Source organism: Xenopus laevis, chromosome 9_10L (assembly GCF_017654675.1).
Source record: "Xenopus laevis strain J_2021 chromosome 9_10L, Xenopus_laevis_v10.1, whole genome shotgun sequence".
NCBI lineage: Eukaryota > Metazoa > Chordata > Amphibia > Anura > Pipidae > Xenopus > Xenopus laevis.
The window spans coordinates 50,629,513-50,652,825 of record NC_054387.1 but is presented as its reverse complement, the minus strand read 5'-3'; the positions used below and the strand labels follow the sequence as shown (position 1 = coordinate 50,652,825).

At 40.9% G+C, this 23,313-nt stretch overlaps 1 protein-coding gene across 7 annotated transcripts in view; it reads left to right on the top strand.

Annotated features, from left to right (window-relative positions):
- Nucleotides 1-1,984: 1,984 nt before the first annotated feature.
- shisa6.L (shisa family member 6 L homeolog) overlaps nucleotides 1,985-23,313 on the top strand; it is a 127,142-nt gene continuing 105,813 nt past the window's right edge. For 6 of the 7 annotated variants that reach the window (XM_041576018.1, XM_018235438.2, XM_041576017.1 and 3 more), the window contains exons 1-3: nucleotides 1,985-2,259; nucleotides 2,889-3,801; nucleotides 21,912-22,075. In XM_041576018.1, the coding sequence (XP_041431952.1) occupies nucleotides 3,239-3,801; nucleotides 21,912-22,075 (727 nt within the window). In that variant the 5' untranslated portion in view covers nucleotides 1,985-2,259; nucleotides 2,889-3,238. The remainder of the gene's footprint in view (nucleotides 2,260-2,888; nucleotides 3,802-21,911; nucleotides 22,076-23,313) is intronic. The other variant, XM_041576020.1, reaches the window with a different exon arrangement.

The following is a 23,313-nucleotide window of genomic DNA, read 5'->3' as shown; positions in this document are numbered from 1 at the left end:
GGCGTAATGCATTCCACTGACATTTTTTTTTTTTTTTAGTGACATCACTACTTTCAAATTGAACTTCCTCTTATTAGGGACTAGCAGTGCAACATATACACACATTGGTGTATTAATTGTAGTGCTAACCTTTTACTACTTTGCATGAATGGACAGTTTTCCCCATTGGACTGCAATACAACAGTGGCACAGTCTGAGACCCTAGTCATACATTGAGGTTTAAAATAACATCTCAATACAGTATCTGCCAGGATTAGTTGAGGGATATTCTAATCATTCTCTAAAACTATTGCAGAGTCATGTATCTTTGTCTGTTTTTTTGTAGATATGTCCTGCAGTTCAGATTTGCTGGCACTGTCAAATACACAGTATTGTTAGGAAACCAGCCTCTAAGAATTAGTCTTGTCCTTCTTAATGGCTGAGATTCTAGCTATCTTTATAATTATAACAGTGTCACAGTGACACAGATCCTATTTGATACCCAGTGTAAGCAGCAGTCCTGTCCTGCTTTATGGCTGAGATCTAGCTATCTTTATAACTGATCATATGATTTTTTTAAATGCTGATTTTAAAGGATTTTGAAGATTAATGACCTATTATATATAAGAGGGCAGTATATTTCAAAATATAAAGCTGTAGAAATTCCCTGTTGGCTTTTATAAGCATTCCCATTTGGAAATGAGATTTGTCTGGTTCTTGCTTTTATAGGAGCCTGAGCGCTGTTAATACAACTAGAATTGTCGATCTTTCCCATAAAAGCCCAGGACCCCAGCTGCAGTCAGTCGCATGCACATAGAGGAGCTGCCGTTATAATTTGCAGTCCTTACAGATCTCACCGGCTAATTTTGCCACTCGCATTTCCAGATGATTCAAATCTGACTAGCCCATATTGATGGATATTTTACGGGTCATTAACCTTCACAATGAAGACATAAGGGCATCACAGTGGGGAGGAAATGTACATAGAGCTGGGGATGGGGGGGGGGGTGCAGAGTGCAGGGAATTGAGAACAAACTGCCACTGGCTCTAACACTTATTGGATATGAGAAAGTGGCCAGTGACTCACAACAGGGATTCTGCTACAGGAGTGGAACCCTATACTGAACACACACAGAAATGACTGCATGTCTATGAATATAACAGGGATGAACCTATCGCTATTTAACCTGCAGCTCACAGCCATTGTACAACTACAACTCCCTGCTGGGATACTGGCAATTACTGTAAAAAAACAGCTAAAGGGGAGTGCATTAGTGCAGAAAACACAGTATACATGTATAAATATAAGCTATACCCTCATACTGTTCTTTCTAAGGGAAACAATATGGCACCTCCATCCCATATGTATAAATACAAATATACAGAGAAGGAATGTTTTGAGCACACAATAAGCTATACCCTCATACTGTACGATATGGCAGCTCCTAGCCATATGTATGTTGCACAGTAACCTATAGCTTTGTTCACTGCCAAGCAATATGGTGGCACACACATACAGTATGTATAATTAAACAGTACGAGTAACATTCTGTGCATCTAATGAGCTCTGACCTCCCATGTTACCCTAAACTAAAAGACAATAGACAACAAATGGATACATTTTAACGGATGGATGAGTTGGACGGTGTTTCAAGCATCTAGTCCCAAAGGCTCCTATAGATCAGGGACAAGCTGTATTAGAAATACATTACAAGCCCCAGCATCCCCTGTGTTTAAGGATTGCCATCGCTGCTCCATATGTTTAATATCAAAATAGAACCATGCTAAAATTCAGCCTTGCAAGCCAGATACAAGCATTGCTACCTGGGTAGGATTAGATTTCCTGGACATGCAGCACATCAACGTCCATGCCTGATTTAGGGTCACTTGTAACCTTATTGCTGAGGTCATGCTATACTCTGGCATTGCTTGTGTTGGTGCCCACTCTTCTAAGAGCTGGATATTTGCATCATCACCAGACCAAAAGCCCTTGCACGTCCAGTGTGTCTGGATTGGCTGCAGTGACAGATGTAGGCTCCTGTAGAGTAGAGGCACCCAAACAGCAAGACCCAGAGCTCTCCATCACTAATTGTCCTAGAGTTAGCCTGTTCTTTAACTGGTGACGCCTGAATGAATTGATGCTGGGGAGCAAGGCTCTCTCTCTTTCTGTCGGCTGTGGGCGGACTTGCATTCAGAGCATCTCCTCCTTAGAAGTGCAGGCAGAAGGGTTCTCTGTTCATTCAGGAGAAGCCTTAACATCTGCAGTGCCAAGCAGCAATGGTGAGTACATCATACCGGACTCCCCGATGTTCCAGATAACCAGGGGCTGTAGGTGTCTGCTCTCAATCTAAGCCCAGCCAGGGATGCATGTTCCATGGGCAGATGTGATAAGGCAATCCCATCAGGATGCAGGAGGCTTAGGCATGTAAGTCTGTGATGATGTTGCAGTAGGAGATGGGAAAAGATTTAGGATGGTTGCCTGGAGCAATATTTCAATATTCCACAACGGCTTGTCTGACAGGTCGGAATAGATTGAAAACAAGTAAGCTTTGAGTGTAATCTGTAAAGAAGATAGACACTGGGCAGACCTCTTCATCGCTGAGAGTGGGGGCTTACTGCTTGATTAATGGAAACCCCTAAGGGAATGCTGCTACCTCTCTGCCGACCAGGGCTTAAGAATGGTCTTTCTTTATTGTTTTTACTCAGTCCTTTCCCCTGTTTTCTACCTTGGATAAAAGGAATCTGAAATCAATAGCATTTCTCCTGCCCCCCCACTTCCTTCAAGTTAATTGACACCGAGAAGATGTCAAAGCACTTTGAAAATCTGTCTCCTGGGGTGGGGGAAATATTGGCTCCCTTCTATTCAGAAACACTATAACAGTCTTTTTTTTACTCTCTTTTCTTTGCAGTGGCACTTGGTAAGGACGTGATCTGCAGGAGTCAACATGATCACCAGTCGCTGTGCTTTGTACCCAACACGCTCCTTTTTGTGCGCTAAGGTGGAATGCATCTCCATCAGGAAGGCTGAGGTACAACCTGAAAAGCAGTATGTGTGACAGTCTGGCATTCCAAAATGTCATCTCTGTCTGAGGAAGGCAAACTGGATTAATGGCTCTCATCAGGCTGGAAGGGCCAGTGGATGTAAGATTGTACTGATAGCCATTACCTTTTAGTTGAATTAGCCATAACAGATCTTAAAAGAAGAAAAAGATTGAGCCTGCAGTAAAGGTTTAGCCACCATTCTGGATATCAGTTGACCATGAGGTGGCATCTCTTGCTACTTCTTGTGATCTGCCTAGATCTTGTAGGCTTCATGGACCATTGTGAAGCTGCAGCTAAGACTAAAGGTAACAAAAATGCAGGACCTGCCAAAAAAACTGCCAACCCCCCTAAAGGGAAGGATGTCAACAATACAGCTGTGCCTCCGGTGGTCACCACCAGAAGGGTGAAACCTCCTGTTGTGGTTGCTTATGATAAATGCATGGGCTACTACGACGTTAGCGGTCAGTGGGACAAAGAGTTTGACTGCAACCACACTGCTTACCGGTACTGCTGTGGGACATGCTCATTCCGATTCTGCTGTGACACAAAAAGCAAGAGAATAGATCAAGTTTCATGCAAGAAGCCCGTGTGGACTGCAACCACCAGCACTAATGACATTGAGTCAGTGGAGGAAGACGCCTACGACCCTCGCAATGATAAGACCAACACAACTGTATACATCACCTGTGGGGTGATAGCTTTCATTTTTATTGTGGGGGTCTGTGCCAAAATAGCTTATGACAAGGCGAGAAGTCCGCCCCGAGAAATGAACATACACAGGTAACATGTGGTTACAAGTGAAGAGATAAATTACTTTTGATTAACTGCCATATACTTGCCCATTTAGAAGTTGTCAGTTCAGTGGTTCAGTTATGTGGAAGGCAAAAGGTAATCTTGGGGTGCAGATCACTCTTAGGGAAATATCATTTTTATAGCTAAGCTTTGTGTTCTACTTGGCAACAGAACTTCAATGAGGGCCCAGTAATGGCCCTATTAGCAAATTGGCTCCTGGCCCTCAAAACTTTAACACTGATGTCAGGGTAATGGCACACAGTGTGGTTTGAATCATTTTGACATACTGCTGTGTAGTAGCTCTGTGAGATAGGTACAAGAACTCTCAGATTCACACCTTGCCATTGAATGCACTTGAATGCACCTCAAAAAAACCTTTAGTGTCTTGTTTCGATAATTACCTGCACAAATCGGCATAAAGTTTGAATGGTAGTTGTACTGATTTTGTCCCCCATAAACAGAGATACAAAACGACGGGGCCAAAAAAATGCTTCAAATGGCCCCATGTGCCATTTCCCTTAGGCAGGCTAGGTAGATTCAACACCGAACCATTTAATAAACCCTTATTAAATCCCCTTATTTTGTGGGGTGTAGTGGGCCCCTTGATCCCTTGATATAATCATATATCCCTACAAGAAGTGCAGTTTCTTGTCCAGTATGTTAAGTGCCGTGACCGCATGCTCACCAAAATCAGGGTTAGCTATAAGCCAAGGCATAGAGGGCAGATGCATTTGGACCCAATAAAATGGAGGGTACCCTGGGGGTGTTAATGTAAAAGGTACAAAGGACAAAGGACATTATATATTGTCGAATAATTGCTAATTGGTTTCAATGTTTACAAAGGGGATTCCCAACTTGCTGCCTTGCAATTGCTACTAAGCTACAACTTCCCTCTGACAACAGACAGTGGATATGTGTAGTTCATGAAGAGCTACAGGTCACAGGTTGCACATCCCATCCCCAAATTATGTCATTCAGATCCCTTTGATTGGGTACTCAGACCCCCCGCATTACTCTGCTAAATGCTAGGAATTGCAATATAGGAATCATATATGTTCTTGTTATATAACCTGCATTCAAGGCGGTATCATTGGAGTATATTGATAATGGCATAGAGATGGCAGGTTCTGATGAAACTACTGAGCATGAGCTCCTCTTATTTTAATTCAAGGTAGCTATAAATGCTTCTTAAGATTAAGCATGTCCAAACTTCAGCCCTCCAGATGCCAACAATCACCACCAGTCTATGGGTCTGTCACATAATGGGAGCTGTAGTTTATCACATTTGTAGATTTCTTGATATAATATGCATGTGCTTTGATTCATGGGCTGTACTTTGTATGAAAGATTCTGTGTATGTTTTTGTTGGTGCTTATTGAAGTCTCTGTGCATATTGAGGTTGTACCATCTCCTGCTCTGCTCCTTTGTGGTGGGGGGCTAGATAAACTGGAATTAACACCTGGGGGCTGTGGGTTGGATGGCATGACTTGTCTGCACATAAAAGCTGTAGCTGATATTGTGCTGTGACTTTAGCTGGCCCTTAAAGGAGAACTAAACCCTAAAAATGAATAGGGCTAAAAATGGCATGTCTTATATACTGAACTTATTGCACCAGCCTAAATTTTCAGCTTCTCAATAGCAGCAATGATCCAGGACTTCAAACTTGTCACAGGGGGTCACCATCTTGGAAAGTGTCTGCGACACTCACATGATCAGTTAGCTCTGAGCAGCTGTTGAGAAGCTAAGCTTAGGGGTCGTCACTAATTATCAAGCAGAAATTGAGGTTGGTCTGTAATATAAGCTGATGCTACAGGACTGATTATTAAATTCCGATGTTAGTTGCACTGGTTTCTGTGCTGCCATGTAGTAATTAACCAATATAATTACTAATCAGCATTATACTGTGATATTTCTATGTGTACTGTATATTGTGAGTGGGTCCCTAAGCTCAGTAAGTGACAGCAGCACAGAGCATGTGCAGTGAATCTGCAAAAAAAAAAAGATGGGGAGCTACTCGGGCATCTTTGGAGACACGGATCTTCCCTGCTAAACGGCTTTGGTTGCCTTGGGCTGGTACATTAGCACAAAACATAATGTACAACATTTCTGGCCTACTTCTTTAGTTTAACTTTCCTTGTCCTTTAAGAAGAGGAAAAGTAATGATGGGGACTTGCACTTCTATAGAAACTGCTATTTGCATTCACTATACATTTGTTGGACGATGCTAAGGGTTGTTTTAAGAAGGTGTTGAAGGACCATAGGTTAGTTATCCCTGTATGTTTACTTACCCTTCAACATTGCATTGTTACAGGTATGGGACCTGTTATCCAAAATGCTCGGGACCTGGGGTTTTCTGGATAATGGATCTTTTTGTAATTTGGATCTTCATACATTAAGTCTACTAGAAAATCATGTAAAAAATGATATACACCCAGTAGGCTGGTTTTGCTTCCAATAAGAATTAGTTATATCTTTGGATCAAGTACAAGGTACTTTTTAATTATTACGAAGAAAAAAGAAAGTCATTTTTAAACTTTGGATCATTTGGATCAAAAGGAATCTATGGGAGAGGGACTTTCCGTAATTCTGAGCTTTCCGGATAACAGGTTTCCGGATAACGGAATCCTATACCTGTACTACCCTTTGGACTACAGCTGGGCATATACATACATCCTGATTATTAATTTTACATTTTATTTTTAGATTTTAATAACAATCTATAAAATATTCTGTTTCAGCAGCGATTTACATGCTATATAAACACATATGTTTAGAGGTGTGTGTGTGTGGGGGGGGGCTGACTGCCTTACACTGGATTCGTCGTGAGATGCTTTGGGAGAGCTTGACCTTGAAGGATAGCTGCCACTTTTATCATGTATGATCCAGATGCTGTCACAATTTTCCCTGAAGGAATCCAAATCATGTTATCTGGAGCCTGTAGCTTATAGACAGATATCTAGGGGAGCCTGAGTTATGACCTTGTCAACATTCAGGTGACATCTGTAGTTCTCACGCATTTAAAAGTAATCGGTTATTCTGATGTGGTAACCGTCTCTCCAAAAGAATTCCATCATATCTTGAATTAGTTGGCTGTCATAAGGATATAACTTAAGAAATGACTCCTGTGATATCTGCTGGTGGTAGCCTGATATATCACCTTGGGATAACACTGGCAACTGTTGCAAATCTCAAACCTCTAAATTGTATACATTATTTTGATTTGAAGTATTTCAAGTTATCTTGAACAGTCTCACTCTAATTGGGTAGTTCACCTCTAAGATAACTTTTAGTATGTTATAGAATGGCCCATTCTAAGCAACTTTCCAATTGGTCTTTTTATAGTTTTTGAATTAATTGCCTTCTTCTCTTTACAGATTTCAAAGGGAGGTCACTGACCCCATCTAAAAAGCAAATGCTCTGAAAACTACTAATGTATTGTTATTGCTACTTTTTATTACTCATCTTTTTATTCAGGTCTTCTCCTATTCATATTCCAGTCTTTCATTCAAATCAATGCATGGTTGTTAGGGTAATTTGAACCCTAGCAAACAGATGGCTGAAATTCCAAACCGGAGAGCCGCTGAATGAGAATATAAAAATAACTCAAAAAACACAAATAATAAAAAAATGAAAACCAATTGAAAAAAGTCTCAGAATATTGGTCTCGATGTCATAGTAAAAGTTAATTAAAAGGTGAACAACCCCTTTAAGTTTTAGTCTAGCAAATGCTGGCAGTGATTTAGGAGTAGACAGGCTCAGAAATATCACTTTGGAATAACTCTGGCTTGATTCATTAGTGCGATTTAACAAGCATTTACCTTCTAGTCTTTTTCATGTTATCATTCTTAGTGTACCTTAAAGGGATACTGTCATGGGAAAAAAATTTTTTTTCAAAATGAGTCACTTAATAGAGCTGCTCCAGCAGAATTCTACAATGAAACCCATTTTTCAAAAGAGCAAACAGATTTTTTTGTATTCAATTTTGAAATCTGACATGGGGCTAGATATTTTGTCAATTTCCCAGCTGCCCCTGGTCATGTGATTTGTGCTTGCACTTAAGGAGAGAAATGCTTTCTGGCAGGCTACTGTTTTTCCTTCTCAATGTAACTGAATGTGTCTCAGTGGGACATGGGTTTTTACTATTGAGTGTTGTTCTTAGATCTACCAGGCAGCTGTTATCTTGTGTTTGGGAGCTGTTATCTGGTTACCTTCCCATTGTTCTTTTGTTTGGCTGCTGGGGGGGAAAAGTGGGGGGGGTGATATCACTCCAACTTGCAGTATAGCAGTAAAGAGTGAATGAAGTTTATCAGAGCACAAGTCACATGACTTGGGGCAGCTGGGAAATTGACAATATGTCTAGCCCCATGTCAGATTTCAAAATTGAATATAAAAAAATCTGTTTGCTCTTTTGAGAAATGGATTTCAGTGCAGAATTCTGCTGGAGCAGCACTATTAACTGATTCATTTTGAAAAAAAATGTTTTTACCATGACAGTATCCCTTTAAGATGTAGGCCTAGCATTTGAATATAGTGATAGCTAATTTAGATAGCCTGTGTTTTCAGTGTGGAATAACTTTGGCAACATCTGGTATTAATTATCTCTTATACATTTATATTTTGTCTATTATGGTATAGTCACCATTTAGCAAATTCATGTTGTCTTCAATCATCCTATTCTGCTTGTACCTGTAACTGTATTTTGGCTTAAACAAGCTAAAACCAACTAGTAGGGCAGAGAGTGGGTTACATTAGACCCTCTTTCAACAGGATGGGCTTAGTTAAAGGAGCATGTGATGGTGTTCTTGGCCTACACCTCAACACCACCAAAATGTAAAAATAATAGAAAGGAATATGCCGGGGTTCTATGCAAATAAAATAACTCAAGGCTTTATTCAGTATAAAGTGCCACAGGGTGGCAATAATCGCAGCATGTGAGATAGGTGAATAAATGCAGGTACAGTCACAGGTATTAGCAGATACAAAACAGATGGCACCACTGAAGGAACAGCTTTGAGAGTTGTAAGTTTTACCTCCTAGGTTGTCAGTAACTCATGTGTTCTGGATTCCCTACAGTAGACGTGGAGCAGGGATGGAACAATAACCCTTATAAGTACTGCGGCCCCCTCACTATAGGCAAGTAGAGCCTGGGGGAGGGATACTCTGGTCTATCCTCCGGTCTATCCTCCGTGGTGGAGCATAAACCTGCTCTTTCTAACTAAAGTTAACTGACTCACTCTCTCTAGAGAGTGCTATAACATTTGCTATCCTGTACTCTAGCTAACCTTGTTTACGGGGTCCCTTTTCTAAAGGGGTTGTCCCTTTAGAGCTTAACACTTCTGGGGCCTTGTTGATCCCAGGCTCAATGGAACACCCACCCAGGTCAATTGCTGCAGGTCAAAAAGGAAGGACCACCACTTGCTACACACTATGGTACAGTGAAGCAAGACATCGCCATAGGCCTAAAGCCAATGAGAGAAATATGTAAATAAGTACAAATGATTACATTGACTTTTACCCAGCAACAAGGAAGTGAAGCCATAGGTGCCATTATTCCTATGGATCCCTACACACCTAAGAATCTAGCTTGACATATGGCTAGGGGGCTATCAGGGGTAGCTTGGGTTATCACTTAAACTGGAATAACTCTGACAACCTCTGCTATTAAATATCTCTTAACATAAACTTGATATATTATTTGGATCTAACATATTTTTCCAATTCCAGTTCTTGTTATCTTGAATGATTTCATTCTTATTGTATCTTAAGATGTGGCTTAGCAAATGGCTACAACTGTAGCCCCGTGGAATAGCCTGTGATATCACTTTGGAAGAACTCTGCTAACATCTATTATTCATTTCTCCTAGATTTAGATTCCCTCTGTCTATCTGATGTAGCCTCCATTTTTAATAAGGAATTCATGTTCTCTTGAATCATCTCATCTAACGTAGCGTAGCATATGGCTGTCAAAAGTTTTCCGGGGGAATAACTTTGGAATAACCCAGGCAACATCTGCTATCATATACAGGTATGGGACCTGTGATCCAGAATGCTCGGGACCTGGGGTTTTCCGGATAATTAATCTTAGTTGGGATCAAGTACAAGCTACTATTTTATTATTACATAAAAAAGGGAAATCATTTTTAAATATTTGGATCGTTTGGATAAAATGGAATCTATGGAAGACAGCCTTTACATAATTTAGAGCTTTCTGGATAACTTGTTTCCAGATAACGGATCCCATAAATGTATGTCCTACACGTTAACATTTTGTCCATTATTGTGATTCAGCCATTATTATTATCTTGAATCGTCTCGCTCTGGTTACATCTTGGAATGTAGCCAAGCACATGGCTGTAGAGAGATATCAGGGGTAGTGATGGGTGAATTTCTCCCGTTTTGCCTCACCGAAAAATTAGAGAATTTCCCGCAAAATTCGCAAAATGGCAATAAATTCACAAAACTCAAAAATTTACACCCATGTCAGTTTTGACACTGTTGTTAAAGTCAATGGCCATCAGAATAGTGTTGACAGAAGCAACTTTTCCGGCGCTTGTCTAAATTTTTTTGAGTTTCGCAAATTTATTCGCTGGCGGTGAAACACGTAAATTCACAGCGAATTCGCGCCTGGTGAATTTATTCGCGCATCACTAATCAGGAATAACTCTGGCAACACCTGTTTCTGTTGTAAAGCTGATTTGTAAAATATTGTGTTCAAATTTGATGTAGAGAATACAGTTATTTATTCAATAGCATTCTTTGTCCTATAATGTAAAATCTCCTAACCTTATTGGTTCAAATTGAAAGCACTTTAAAGTGAAATATGTTAAGCAATCTGTTACTTGCCTGGACCACTTCTGCAGCTTTGTAAAGACAACAAGCGCAGGTTCTTCAGCAAGGAACTCTCTCGCACTGTAGGTTAATGTAGCGAAGCAGCCCGGGGATAAATAATCCTATTCATTTTGCTTACATTCAGTGCTGTGACTTGCCAGCAGAACATTATTCAACCAAAGACGTGTGTGCCTCTGGTTTTCTCCCGCTGTTCTGGAGTTGAACTTCCTGGAGCTAGAATATGCCCAACAGTGAATTCATTTGTATTGGTTGGGAAGATAGCGATGCACAGGGGTAGAGGGGTTAGTCGAGTTCCCTGGGGTGGGAGATTGAAAGCAGGTGAACTGATTTGTGTGGAGTGGATGTTGCGCGTTGTAGCAATGTCCTCTAGAGCTGGCTCTGCTAAAGGTCAGGATGACAGGAGAATTTGTTAATGTTCTCATTTTCATGTAAAACTTGTGGGTGAGACACAAGATCCGTATGTAGCAGAAAAATTCTGCTTGTCTACAATAAAATACTTAACTATGCACCTGTACCGTTAAGCATGTTTTTGTGATGGGAAGAAATGATAAGGAGCCCCAACAGTTTATGTTATGGCCCCCCCCCCTTTAATCTCACCTTTCTCCTTATTGTCTTAGTCAAGAGAGATGGTAAAACTGGGAGTCATAACTCTTGCTTGGCATCCCTGGTACCTACTGAGATAAAGTCATCACACAGTGAGGCGCTACAGGGTCTCAGCTTGTGCCCAATGAGCTCACATTCAACACTTCAACCGTTTCTCCCATTGAATTAAGATTGGCATGTACACAATTCCCTCTTCTACAATCCCCTTCTCTGATATCTTCTCTTTTTTCCATACTTCAGCTTTCCCATTTGACTATTGTCTCCCATACTCATTTCACTGTTCCTGGTTTTTTAACCTGACTTTGTGACATTCTTTTTCTTTTGGACATTTGCTGGAAACTCTAGGGAGGATTCCAAAGCCCAGAGTCTATCTCAGACCTTGTGGCCCTCAAATGTTCTCATTAGGGAGTCTTATTCAGTTTTTATTCTCCTCCTAGTGATAGCTTGCTGGAAACTGCAGAGAAGATAATTGGACCAAAACCAGTGCTCACCAGTCACATCAATACAGTGGTTTTGAGTGAATCTGTTATGCCTACAGCATGCCCTATATTCTGTAATCCACTGTTTATGTGCTTATTTGATTGTGTGTATGGTTCCCAACTTTTAAATCAATAATAATGGAATATACAGGAATAAGATTCAGTGTTGTAAAGGGGTGGGTAGATTATGTATAGGGGCAGTTGATGATGTAGATAGGTAGCTCAGAGAAGATATGAGGTGTGGATAGTTCAGAGCATAAGGGCAGTGGCCAATGAGGAGATTAGTTGCCACAATTTTTAGTGGTAAATTGGAACTGAAATGGGGCTGAATCAGGGTTTAAGTGGGAAGGCCAGGGGTGGAAGAAGAGGTTATTACAAATCTACTGGCAAGTACATTGATAGTAATTTAACAGTAAATGTTGTAATAACAGCCCCAGCCTCAGTGTGTTCAGTGAATTCAGTGAGTCTGTTTTAACAACAAGAGGGGCCATCCTCCCTATCCTGTGTCCTGGTTATGGTACAACACCCCCACACTTATTGCTAAGGACAGAGGAGATAGTCAGAAGTGGCATATGTTGGAATAGTGCATCCATGTGTCACTCCCACATACACAAGCAAAAGTGAATGGACATACAAATATATTAAAATAACGAGTAAAAGACCTGCAGGCTGGTTCTCTAGGTAACAGCACACAGTTAATATTCACGTCACAGTTGTACATTCCCTGGAATCTGTCAGTGGTCGTTGTGTGAAGTGAGATGTTCTCCTGGTATAATACACCGGCTACAACAGCAATGAGACAAATCAAGTTATGTTTCCATACCATCAAAGAACCACACAATGTGTGTCTGGGGGGACATCTTTTTCATGGGGCCATACCTATGAAAAATATATTAACCACACTTTTCTTGGACTCAGAATCCCTGAGGACCATGTGATTGGTGGGTTATTAATTTGGGGCCTTTCTAAATTAGTAGATGTACAACCTGAAACCTTAGGATCAGTTGAGCATGGATTGCTGACGGGCGATATGGCCTGAGTGGAACAGGGATGTGGCTGGGGTTGAAACAGAAGCACCTCGATTCAAAGTGACCCAGGTTGGCGTCTCTGTACAGTTAAAGCCTTTTCCTCTAGCACTATCTCGCCTTGCTATCGCATTATCCCATATTTTTAAATCTATAGCAAAAAAAAAAAAAGAAGTTTCTTGACTTTCTCTGTGAATAGTATTGTTGTCCTGTGGGATCCCTTAAAACACAGAATCCCCATTCATTAGTTTCTCTGCCTCTTACCACTAAGGGTAATATCCACACTTCCATCCACAGCTACAGTGTCAGGTCTTGTGCAGAGATCTCCAAATTGATAAGGTTTTACATGATTCTATCTCCCTGTTATATCCAGCAGACTTCATTCCTTCAGAATAAAATAAATAGAAAACCCTGCTGGGAATTGATTATGAACAATGGACTGACAGTGTCAGCTTTCCCTTTAATAATAACCACCTCGGGGAGAATGACTTCAAAGTCCCAATAAGGGAGAGAGATGAATACACGAGAGATAGAGAGCGGCGAAGAGAGAGAAACTGGCAGACTACATTGATATAAGAATTCTTTTAGCACATTTCATGGGTAACATTCTACCGATAGTAAGTCTCTGGAGACCCCTGGAAATACAATAAAAGATTGTTGGGTTTCAAGAATGATGAGCAGATCCCTATTCATTCAAATTGTTGAACTTGTAAAATTCAATATAATACTCCCATGAAGCATCACAAGCAGTAACTAGAGCCACAAAGCATCCCTTGTGTTCTTGGCTTCTGTGTAATAGCAATGGGGCTGCTACAGATTTTAGATCACCCAGCACAGTCATTTTTAACGCCTCCTGTAGATTGTAATGACTCCCCATACCTGATAGGCTATTATACCTATTATTTATATTTTATTCACATTCCGACCAATAGAACTATTACCAAAGAGATTACCAAAGTTGCTCATAGCCTGTACAGAGAGATACCATAAAACTATAGGTGGCCATACATGGAGAGATCCGCTCGTTTGGCGATGTCACCAAACGAGCGGATCTCCCTCTGATATGCCCACCTTGAGGTGGGCAATATCGGGCTGATCCGATCGTGGGCCCTAGGGCCCAACGATCGGATCCTAACGATGCCCAAACAGTCGGATCGCGGGACCACATCAACGAATAGATGCGGCCGCGATCCAACGTGATTTTCTGTCCCATCCGATCAAGATCTCGATCGGTGAAGCCCGTCGGGGGGGCCCCATACACGGGCCAATAAGCTGCCGACACGGTCTGTCGGCAGCTTTTATCGGCCCGTGTATGGCCACCTTAAGGCAGCATAGGTATTCCTCTGTACTAAGCACAATTCAGCAGAACAGCCTCCTATGTTTGCTCATAGTCTGTACAGAGAGATCCTATAAAACTATGGCAGCATAGGTATTCCCCTGTATTAATCATAATTCGGCAGGAACAGCTCCTGATCCTAGCCTGTATAGAGAGATGCCATACAAATAGCATTGCTATGATTCTGTTCAGTAGGAACATCCTTCTCCGTGTACCTCCATGAAGTGCAGTAACATGAGCCATAAATCAGTAAAGACTAGAGAATTCCAGGATGATAGTGTTCTATTTTTATAGCTTTTGTTGCACAATTCCCTATTGTAGTGATTAGTGATTCTGCAGGAAAATTTGTGAAATGCCAAACATTCACGAAATGCATTGTCAATACGTGTCTTTTGTGGCAACTTTTTCAGAGTAAAATATATTGGTGGCCGCGTCAATGGCAATATTTTCTAGTGAAATTCTGAATTTCTTTTGTTGTAAGGACATGTAACTATCAAAGTTTTCTTCTATGATGATGAGCCATACTGATCATGATTTTTTTATGGTGGGAAAAGTCCCAATGAAACATTTTCCCTTTAATTGTTTAACATTTCTACAAGGATTTACATTAGCAGCGTGGACTCCTGTGGTGTGTGCCGGTTAACCCAGTGCTCCATATTGTCCTTGTTTGTGCTCCTATATCCATTATTTATATAATACAGGTATAGGATCCCTTATCCGGAAACCCGATATCCAGAAAGCTCCGAATTACGGAATGGCTGTCTCCCATAGACTCCATTTTATCCAAATGATCCAAATTTTTAAAAATGATTTCCTTTTTCTCTGTAATAATAAAACAGTAGCTTGTACTTGATCCAAACTAAGATATAATTAATCCGTATTGGAAGCAAATCCAGCCTATTGGGTTTATTTAATGTTTAAATGAATTTCTAGTAGACTTAAGGCATGAAGACCCAAATTACGGAAAGATCCGTTATCCGGAAAACCCCAGGTCCCGAGCATTCTGGATAACAGGTCCCACACCTGTATATAAATATACAAGGGTGGTTATTGATTGCTTATCTGTCTAAGGCACTTCTAATGACAGTCTGTGAAACCCCAATATAGTTAACTCTGCAGCTGTTTCTCTCCTCCATAGAACCAGACATTATACCTTGATTACATGTGATCAGGACCAAATTTCTGAATAACAAAATGAGGGTCATTTACTTTGATAGGCGAATGTGGGCAGTGATTTGACATCCAGCAATCCTTAATTAAGTAGAAAACCGGTGACTGAACCCCCAGCAGCATAGTCCAGGATCAGTGATGGGCGAATTAATTCCCCAGGCGCCAATTCTCAGCAAATTCACGAGTTTCGCCACTGGCAAATAAATTTGTGAAATTGGTGCAAAACCAGTGACAATTTCGATACCGGCAACAATTTACCGCACGCCCATTGACTTTAATGCAATAGAACAAAATAGATGCAAGTCAAATTGTCACAAGCGTCGATTTTGACGCCCACAAATTGACGCGGGCGTCAAAACTTTAGTTTCGCAAATATTTTCACTTGTTTCTCGAGAAATTCATAAATTTTTCGGCGAAGCCAAGCGGGACAAATTCGCCCATCACTATCCAGGATATGACATAGAAACGAAATATGTATATACAAAGACTGCTCGGACTGAGTTAATTTTCTTAATTGTTTTTGACCTTTGAGGTTGGGGGGCTTCTGTTATCCTATCATATTTTCAGCTCATGTCCCAGCAAGAATATTCTAGGAGCATTAATATTCAACTTAACAAATTTTATATCTTAAAACCCACACAAAATGGCAGTAACCAGACTTAACAGAACAAACCCATTTATAAATACAGTAGGTCCCTTACAGAGGTTTTTCTATTTCAGCATTACACTCATAGTAATCCAATATAGACTGCCCCATAACACTCATATAGATTCTTTGCTTTCCTGATTGATATCTTACTGGCCTCATTCATATTTTAATCAAGCAGGGCTAATTGTCTGCTCCTGTTCTCTTAGAACAGCCCTGGGGAGAAAGGGAGCAGAACTGAAATGGCCAAACATGGCGGCAACCAACACAAATGTTCAAGATTTCCATAGGAAAACTATTACAGGGGAAAAGAAAGAGGAGGGACCCCCTTTTTGGTCCGCACCAAAACCTACAGTTATGAATTTTGCACAAGTGCATTGATAGACGCAGGGAAATCCTGGAGCTACAATTACCCCAAAGATGCCAGTAGCTCCAGAGTTGCCACAGCAGTCTGCTTCAATTGCCTGTCTGAATACTGGAAGTTATACCATGGGCAAAACCGAAGTCTAGGAGGCAACTAAGGGTGCTTATATGCAATGGATACAAATTAATATAAGGGGCATACAGACAGAATCATTAGACTCAACTACATGGAGACTTGTAGATCATGAATCTCTCTCTGTGTTTATATTTTTTTAGAAGAATCTGCATCTTGGAATCATATTCCTTTAATCTGGTCCCCATACCATTAGGGTGTTAGGCGTCAGCAAATTTGTGGATTAACCTCACTGGGCTCGCAGATCATTGCAGAAGAATATTACGTTTCGGTTTCATTCCGTTTGATGTTAAGTCCAATTATATTTAAGGAGATAGGTTTCATGTTTTTGTTTCAAGCTGGGTTCAACATCTGTCAGGCGCCCACAACAGTAACATTCTTCTTGATCTGTTAAAATGACTGATCCATCTGTGCGGGGGGGGGGGGGAGAGCAGCATTAATCAGGCTGTGATAGGGGATCTGGGAATTGATGTTGGAACCCTCCACGTATGACTGATCTGCTTCTGTAACTAGCAACTGCCCTGTTTGTAACTCCTCCAGCCCCCACTTTCATACTGTCTCTAGAGGTACTCACTGTCAGTCTACATCATCCATAATGTGCCTTATTTATGCACCGGGGTTTGCCTTTTGTTAATTTCTCCTCTAGAGACAGTAAAATATGAGGGTATAGCTAATTGTGTGACTAAAACATTCCTTTTCTGTATATTTGTATTTTTATATTATATCCTTATAATTTACAGTAGGGGGTACATTATCCCTCATAATACCCAAGAGAAGCTCAGAGTTCCCTGTATAACTCAGCCTGCAGCCTTGTGTCTTTATATGGTCACATAACCCCTCAGTGACTTCTAATATCTTTATAATTTACAGTAGGGGGTACATTATCCTTTATAATACATGAAAAATGCTCCCTGTATAACTCAGCCTGCAGCCTTGTGCCTTTATATGATCACAGAATCCCTCAATGACTTCTAATATCCTTATAATTTACAGTAGGGGGTACATTATCCCTTATAATACATGAGAGATGCTAAGAGGTCCCTGTATAACTCAGCCTGCAGCCTTGTGTCTTTATATGGTTACAGAACCCCCTCATGGACTACAAAAATCCTTATAATTTACAGTAGGGGGTACATTATTCTTTATAAAACATGAGTGATGCTCCCTGCAGAACTCAGCCTGCAGCCTTGTGCCAATGGTCATAGAACCCTTCAGTGACTTCTAATATCCTTATAATTTACAGTATGCCTTATAATGCATGAGTGATACTCAAAGACAAGAGCCTGAATGTCTAGTGTTGCAGAACTGCAGGTGGATGAGTTGGAATTGAAGGATTATTAATGAACAACAACCTTTCCCTGTTCATAAGACATCAGTTGGCCGGAAATCCAATATACATAACTGTATAGTGAGGCAGCGGAAATAATAGTATAGTTTCCAAGGAAACATATTTGAAAGAAATTTTCAGGTAGTCTCATTAATTGCTAAGGTAACCTGCTCACTGTAGGAATAATCATAATGCTTTTATGTATAGTGGCAGGTGTGTATTAACCCCGCTTATTGTGTCAGGGGCTTATGCCTTAGTCACAAGCCCTCAGCATTTAATTCTTTTATCCAGGTGACCCCAAAGTCTATTGTGTATACTCAAAGCCAGAATCTGTTTCATTCGAAATATCCAAGGCAGAGTTTTTGTCTCAAGTACAAAGGTAATAGTGCAATTAAAGGTAAAGATACAAATAGAGAAATGTTTGAAAATAATATATGCTACTGAGCAGTATTTGTATTTATTAGACTCGGAAACATGGCAAAACCCTTGGCTTTGAGTTTTCTGTTTCATGCCCCACCGACTCTAGTGTGCTTTCTGCCCAAGCTGTACCTTAACAAATCGAGTTGATAACCATCTATTTAACATAACGGTCAAAAATATTTTTTTGGACTTGGAAAATGATGTCCAGAAATAGAGTTTCCATGGAAATAACTGTAGAGTGGTAGAAATTCTCTTTTTTTTTTTTGTGTAATATCAAGATCCAATCTCTGGCTGAAGCATCCTTAAAGCATTTGTGACATAAATTGTGATGTTTAATGGATGAACTGACCTAATCCATTGTTCTTGTATAATGGAGGACATTGAGAATGGCCTTCAGGCTGGGTCCTCCTAGCTCATAACAATGTTACAGATATATAGAAACATTGGGGTAACAGTTACGCTACTAATGTTCCAGGGGTACCCAGGGCACAAATAAACACTTGCCCCAAATCTCATCCTAACTGGCCATCAAGCTGGGCCCCCTTAGCTCATAACAAGGTTACAGATATATAGAAACATTGGGGTAACAGTCACCCTGCTATAGTTTCAGGGATACCCAGGGCACAAATAAGCACTTGCCCCAAATCTCATCCTAACTGGCCTTCAGGCTGGGCCCCCTTAGCTCATAACAAGGTTACAGATATATAGAAACATTGGGGTAACAGTCACCCTGCTATAGTTCCAGGGGTACCCAGGACACAAATCAGCACTCGCTCCAAATCACACCCTAACTGGTCTTCAGGTTGGGCCCCTTTAGCTCATAACAAGGTTTTTATATTGCAAAACAAAATATTTCATATTTTACCTTCTGTACTACACAAAATACATATCCTATTGCCCATGTAGCACCCTAGATTGTTTTATGTCTTACCCCTTAATCATTTTAAGTTTGTAGGAGCTTCAAGGGGGGCATGTATTACATTTGAGTCTGTATCACACAGGTTGCTAAGGCCTCTGGGAAGCCATCTTTATTTTATGTTCATTAGCTCAGAAACTCATTTTGATTTTATCACCCTCTAACAAGCAACAAAGAAAAGTGTTCTGATCATTGTTCAGCGGCTGTATTATTGACGTGGTGTAGATACCTTTGAGTTGGGCAGTGTTTGCTGGGCTAGGTGATGGGTGCTGGGTGCCATGCTCTGTTTTTTACGTTGTGGGTGGTTCTCTCTCCGAGGGGCGTGCGACACATTATTTCTCGGCACAGTTTATGCACAGACGGCTCCCCTCTAACGTTCCAACAGAATGTTGGCAGCACATTGTTTTGAAAGGATTTATGGGATTTCATTCCACTCTAACCAGATTTCCCTTCCCCTGTTTATATAATGACATGTGAAATATTCATTGGATACACACCAAATGCTATTAGGGATTTATCCTGTAAGTCGTATTATGTTTTCAAGAGAATACCCCCAATTTCTAAGGAAACGAGGCATGCTGTGATTGCTATTAATATTTAAAGCCGGCTAGATTATGGGTTGTAGTTAGCCACCTTCAGCCCTTAAAGGGACACTGTCATCCAAGCAATATCCTTTCTTCTTCAAGTCCTGTGATTCTAGTTTAGTCTCCCCTTGAAATGTGTCAGTGCTCCGCACTCTTTCTTTGTTTCTGGTCTGCTTTCTCAGCATAACAAGATGGCCGACGCTGTATTGCAAATAGACATGATTTGCTCCTATTGAAAACTGTTGCACAACATGAAAATCATCAATCTGGCCCTGGCATTTCTTATTTCTCAAACATTTTCTCACAATGTTGACGCTTAAAAGGAAACTACAACTTAATAAAGAAATGGGCTAGAAATGCTACACATTATGTTTTGGGCTTCTTTAGTTGTCCAAGGCCATTACAGCCCTTTAGCAGGGAAGATCTGTGTCCCTGAAGATGCCCCCACAACCCCATTTTCTTTTCTGCTGATTCACTGCACATGCTCTGGGCTACTATCACTTACTTGGCCATAGATCCCGTTACTTCTCAGAATCTCAGCATTTAAATGAAATCGAATATGTGTTTGGTATCCTTATTGTTATTTCCAGTTGCGAAGTCTGAGCCCATAAGCAAGAGTTCTGTTCATAATCTGTTCATGTTCCTATAAGCGTCAGGCTTTTTCCATTCCAGGTCACATTTATGAGGAAGCTCATTCATATTTCTCTTGTTACCAACATGTCGGGAGAGATTTTTGTGATCGACAGTCTAACTGCACACAACATGATGTGTTTATGAGAAACACGACAGCTGTACTCGCAGTCGAATCTGATTGTATATCAGTCTCTCACTGTGTATTAATGGGGTCCATTCTTTGCAGATTTATACTGCAGAATGAGAAGTATTTATTTGGGGATATAGTAAATTATAAACATGTATAAATGTATTTTAAAACAATTTGTGCTTGGTTTTGATTAGGAATGGACCACATCCAGCATTCAGGCCAAAACTAGCCAACCATATCCAAACTTTGGTTGTATTGCATATCTGGATCTTAGAGAAAAAGACCCAGACTTGCAATCTGTAGACTCTGTAGACTGCTATACGATGCCATAGACAATCACTATTGCCTGTCTATGATTTATTTGTATATATTTGTATATATTTTATTAATAGGCCAAAAGCGAAACCTGAAATTAATGGAGGTGTCTTGAACTATAATGCTTTAAAAAACATATAATACAGATTATTCTAGTATCATTTTAGTGCAGAAGAACTGAAAAGGGTTGAGAGAAGCAATCAGAAGCATTACAGTCAATTATTTCTCCTTCAAAGGAAGCTTTGACTTATTTGGTTTTACTTTATCTTCGAAAGAAGTAGCCTCAGGCGGGACATGAACAACATGTACAAATACTCACAATGTCAAAGCAAAGATATATCTTTTGATCCTTCATCAATAAGTCAGAGAAAGTGAAGAGAATATCCATGTATACCAGATGAAATGAGATGTTACCATCAGCATAGGAAGGGCTCCTTTACTGTAAAGGCAGTCAGGCTATGGAATTCCCTGCCAAGAGAGCAGACATGAGTGATTCAGTGGTGGGAGAGAAAGGTGGATTTTCACTATAAGTATAAGTATTGGAAGGCTTTCTTTATTGTAAGTGACAGACTGGGCACAAATCTTGGTGGGTCTCAGCCCTCATGGGCCCTGCCAGCCTGCTCCCCATGGCAAAATTAGACTGTGCGTTCCCTGACCTCCCTTTGCCGCAATCAAGAAAAGCAAAGAAAAGAAGGTACACACTGGTGGGGGGAAGGGGGCAGAGGGGTGTTGCGACTGCTCTGGGGGCAAGTGGGGGGTGGTGGAGGGGGCTCCAACACCACTGACCCAGTCCAATGCTGAAAGAGGGGGAATGGTGATTTCACATCAACATAGGAAGGATTCTTTACTGTAAGGTCAGACAGGTTGCCTGGTACAATCAGTATTTCCTGCTGTAGGCCAGAGAATCTGAGCATGAGTGTGTTGTGTACAGCATTAGCATCATAATGCTACATCAGTCTAGTGGGTATATAATTATAGCAAGGACAGTTCCCATTTCAAACTTCTCAAGCTTCCAGAATGGTCTGGGTATGCACCTGATGGACACTTGTCTTGAACTTCATTAAATATGTTATTTTGCTGTTATAAAATGATTAACTCAACATTTTAGCACATTGCACACTTGCGCTCATGGAATGCACGAAATCTCATGCCCCTTGTTATCTTTACAGGGCTTTGGCTGATATTTTGATACAGCAAGGACCCATCCCTATACCACACTGCGAGAGAGAGGCCATTTCTGCTGTTGATAACTCCCCGAAGGAGAACACGCCCGTCAGAACCTCAAAAAATCACTACACACCAGTTAGGACTTCCAAAACCAACCACGGAACAGGTGGGTGCCCTCTGTGTCTTCTCTGAGTGCCAGTCTAGGTGGAGTCACCAGGTTAATATGGAGATCAGTTTAATAGTGTTGCATCTACAGTTGATGGCAGATACAGTGGATATACCCCCTAAATTGGGTACAAAGTTTGGGAGCAACAGAGGCTGAAGGCTGCAGTAGGAGCCTATCTTTACTGCCTGCCTTGTTGTGGGTGGTAAGAAGAGGACTGGCCTGAACCCCCTGATGCTGCAGGCTATACCTTGTGGTGTATTTTTTCTCTGGCACAAGGTGAAGTTTCAAGCCAGCGCTACCTGAATGAGCACTAAGGGGTGGACTCTTGCACTTCTTTCTCAGACATTGTAAATTACCCCTCTATTATCGTCTCTTCTGGGCTCAGAACCAGTTGGCTTTCTTTTAGGTAGTTCTATTGACACCATCTCGCCATTCTCTACCCAACTTTTCTATTTTTTGTAGCTGCAGTACTACCATTTTACAGACCCCCAAGTAATGTTTATGTAGGTGAGGGGAGGCAGTAACGTGACGATGGCCCTTCTATTGTTCTCACTGATAATGTGTTAGGAAATGTGCCATACTAATCCATAGTCATCCTGGCAGATGATATGGGGTGGGCCCTGGTGCAGCTGTACCCCAAGCCCCCACATAGTTCCACCTCTGATCAGAGGGGTCAGTAAAGGGGAATGTGTGACAGGCCAGATGGTCATACAGTGACAATGCTTCCCTGTTGAGATATCTAATGCTTTGTTATATAATTTTCTTGATATAAATCACCCTTGTTGGTCAATGAAATGTGAAGTGTGCCCTCTGTGCCAGTATATGACCCTCAGGTAGAGAGACAGGTCAGGGAAGTGGGTGCTGAGTTAAATTTGCTCTAGGGTTTTTCCAATGGCCAGTGCACCTGAACCACTTATGAGAGCGGTCGAACATCACACATGAATTCCTATTTCCACCATGCAGCCGCTGTGGGACTGGTACCAGAGGAAAGGCCTGGACATCCTTGGAAGGATAAAAGAGGGACTTTAACGGGCAAGTAATACCAGTCAAAGTGAAAACTCTCCAAATTGTTTCCGCATTCCCAGAATGTATGTTTAACATATTTTATTATAGTTTTATAACCCACACCATGAACATCTAATATGGCTGCAAGCTTCACAGCACCATTAAAATCCAGAGCATCTACTTATTCGATTTGGCTCCTTACAAGCAAAAGAAAATGATCATTAAAGTCAAAA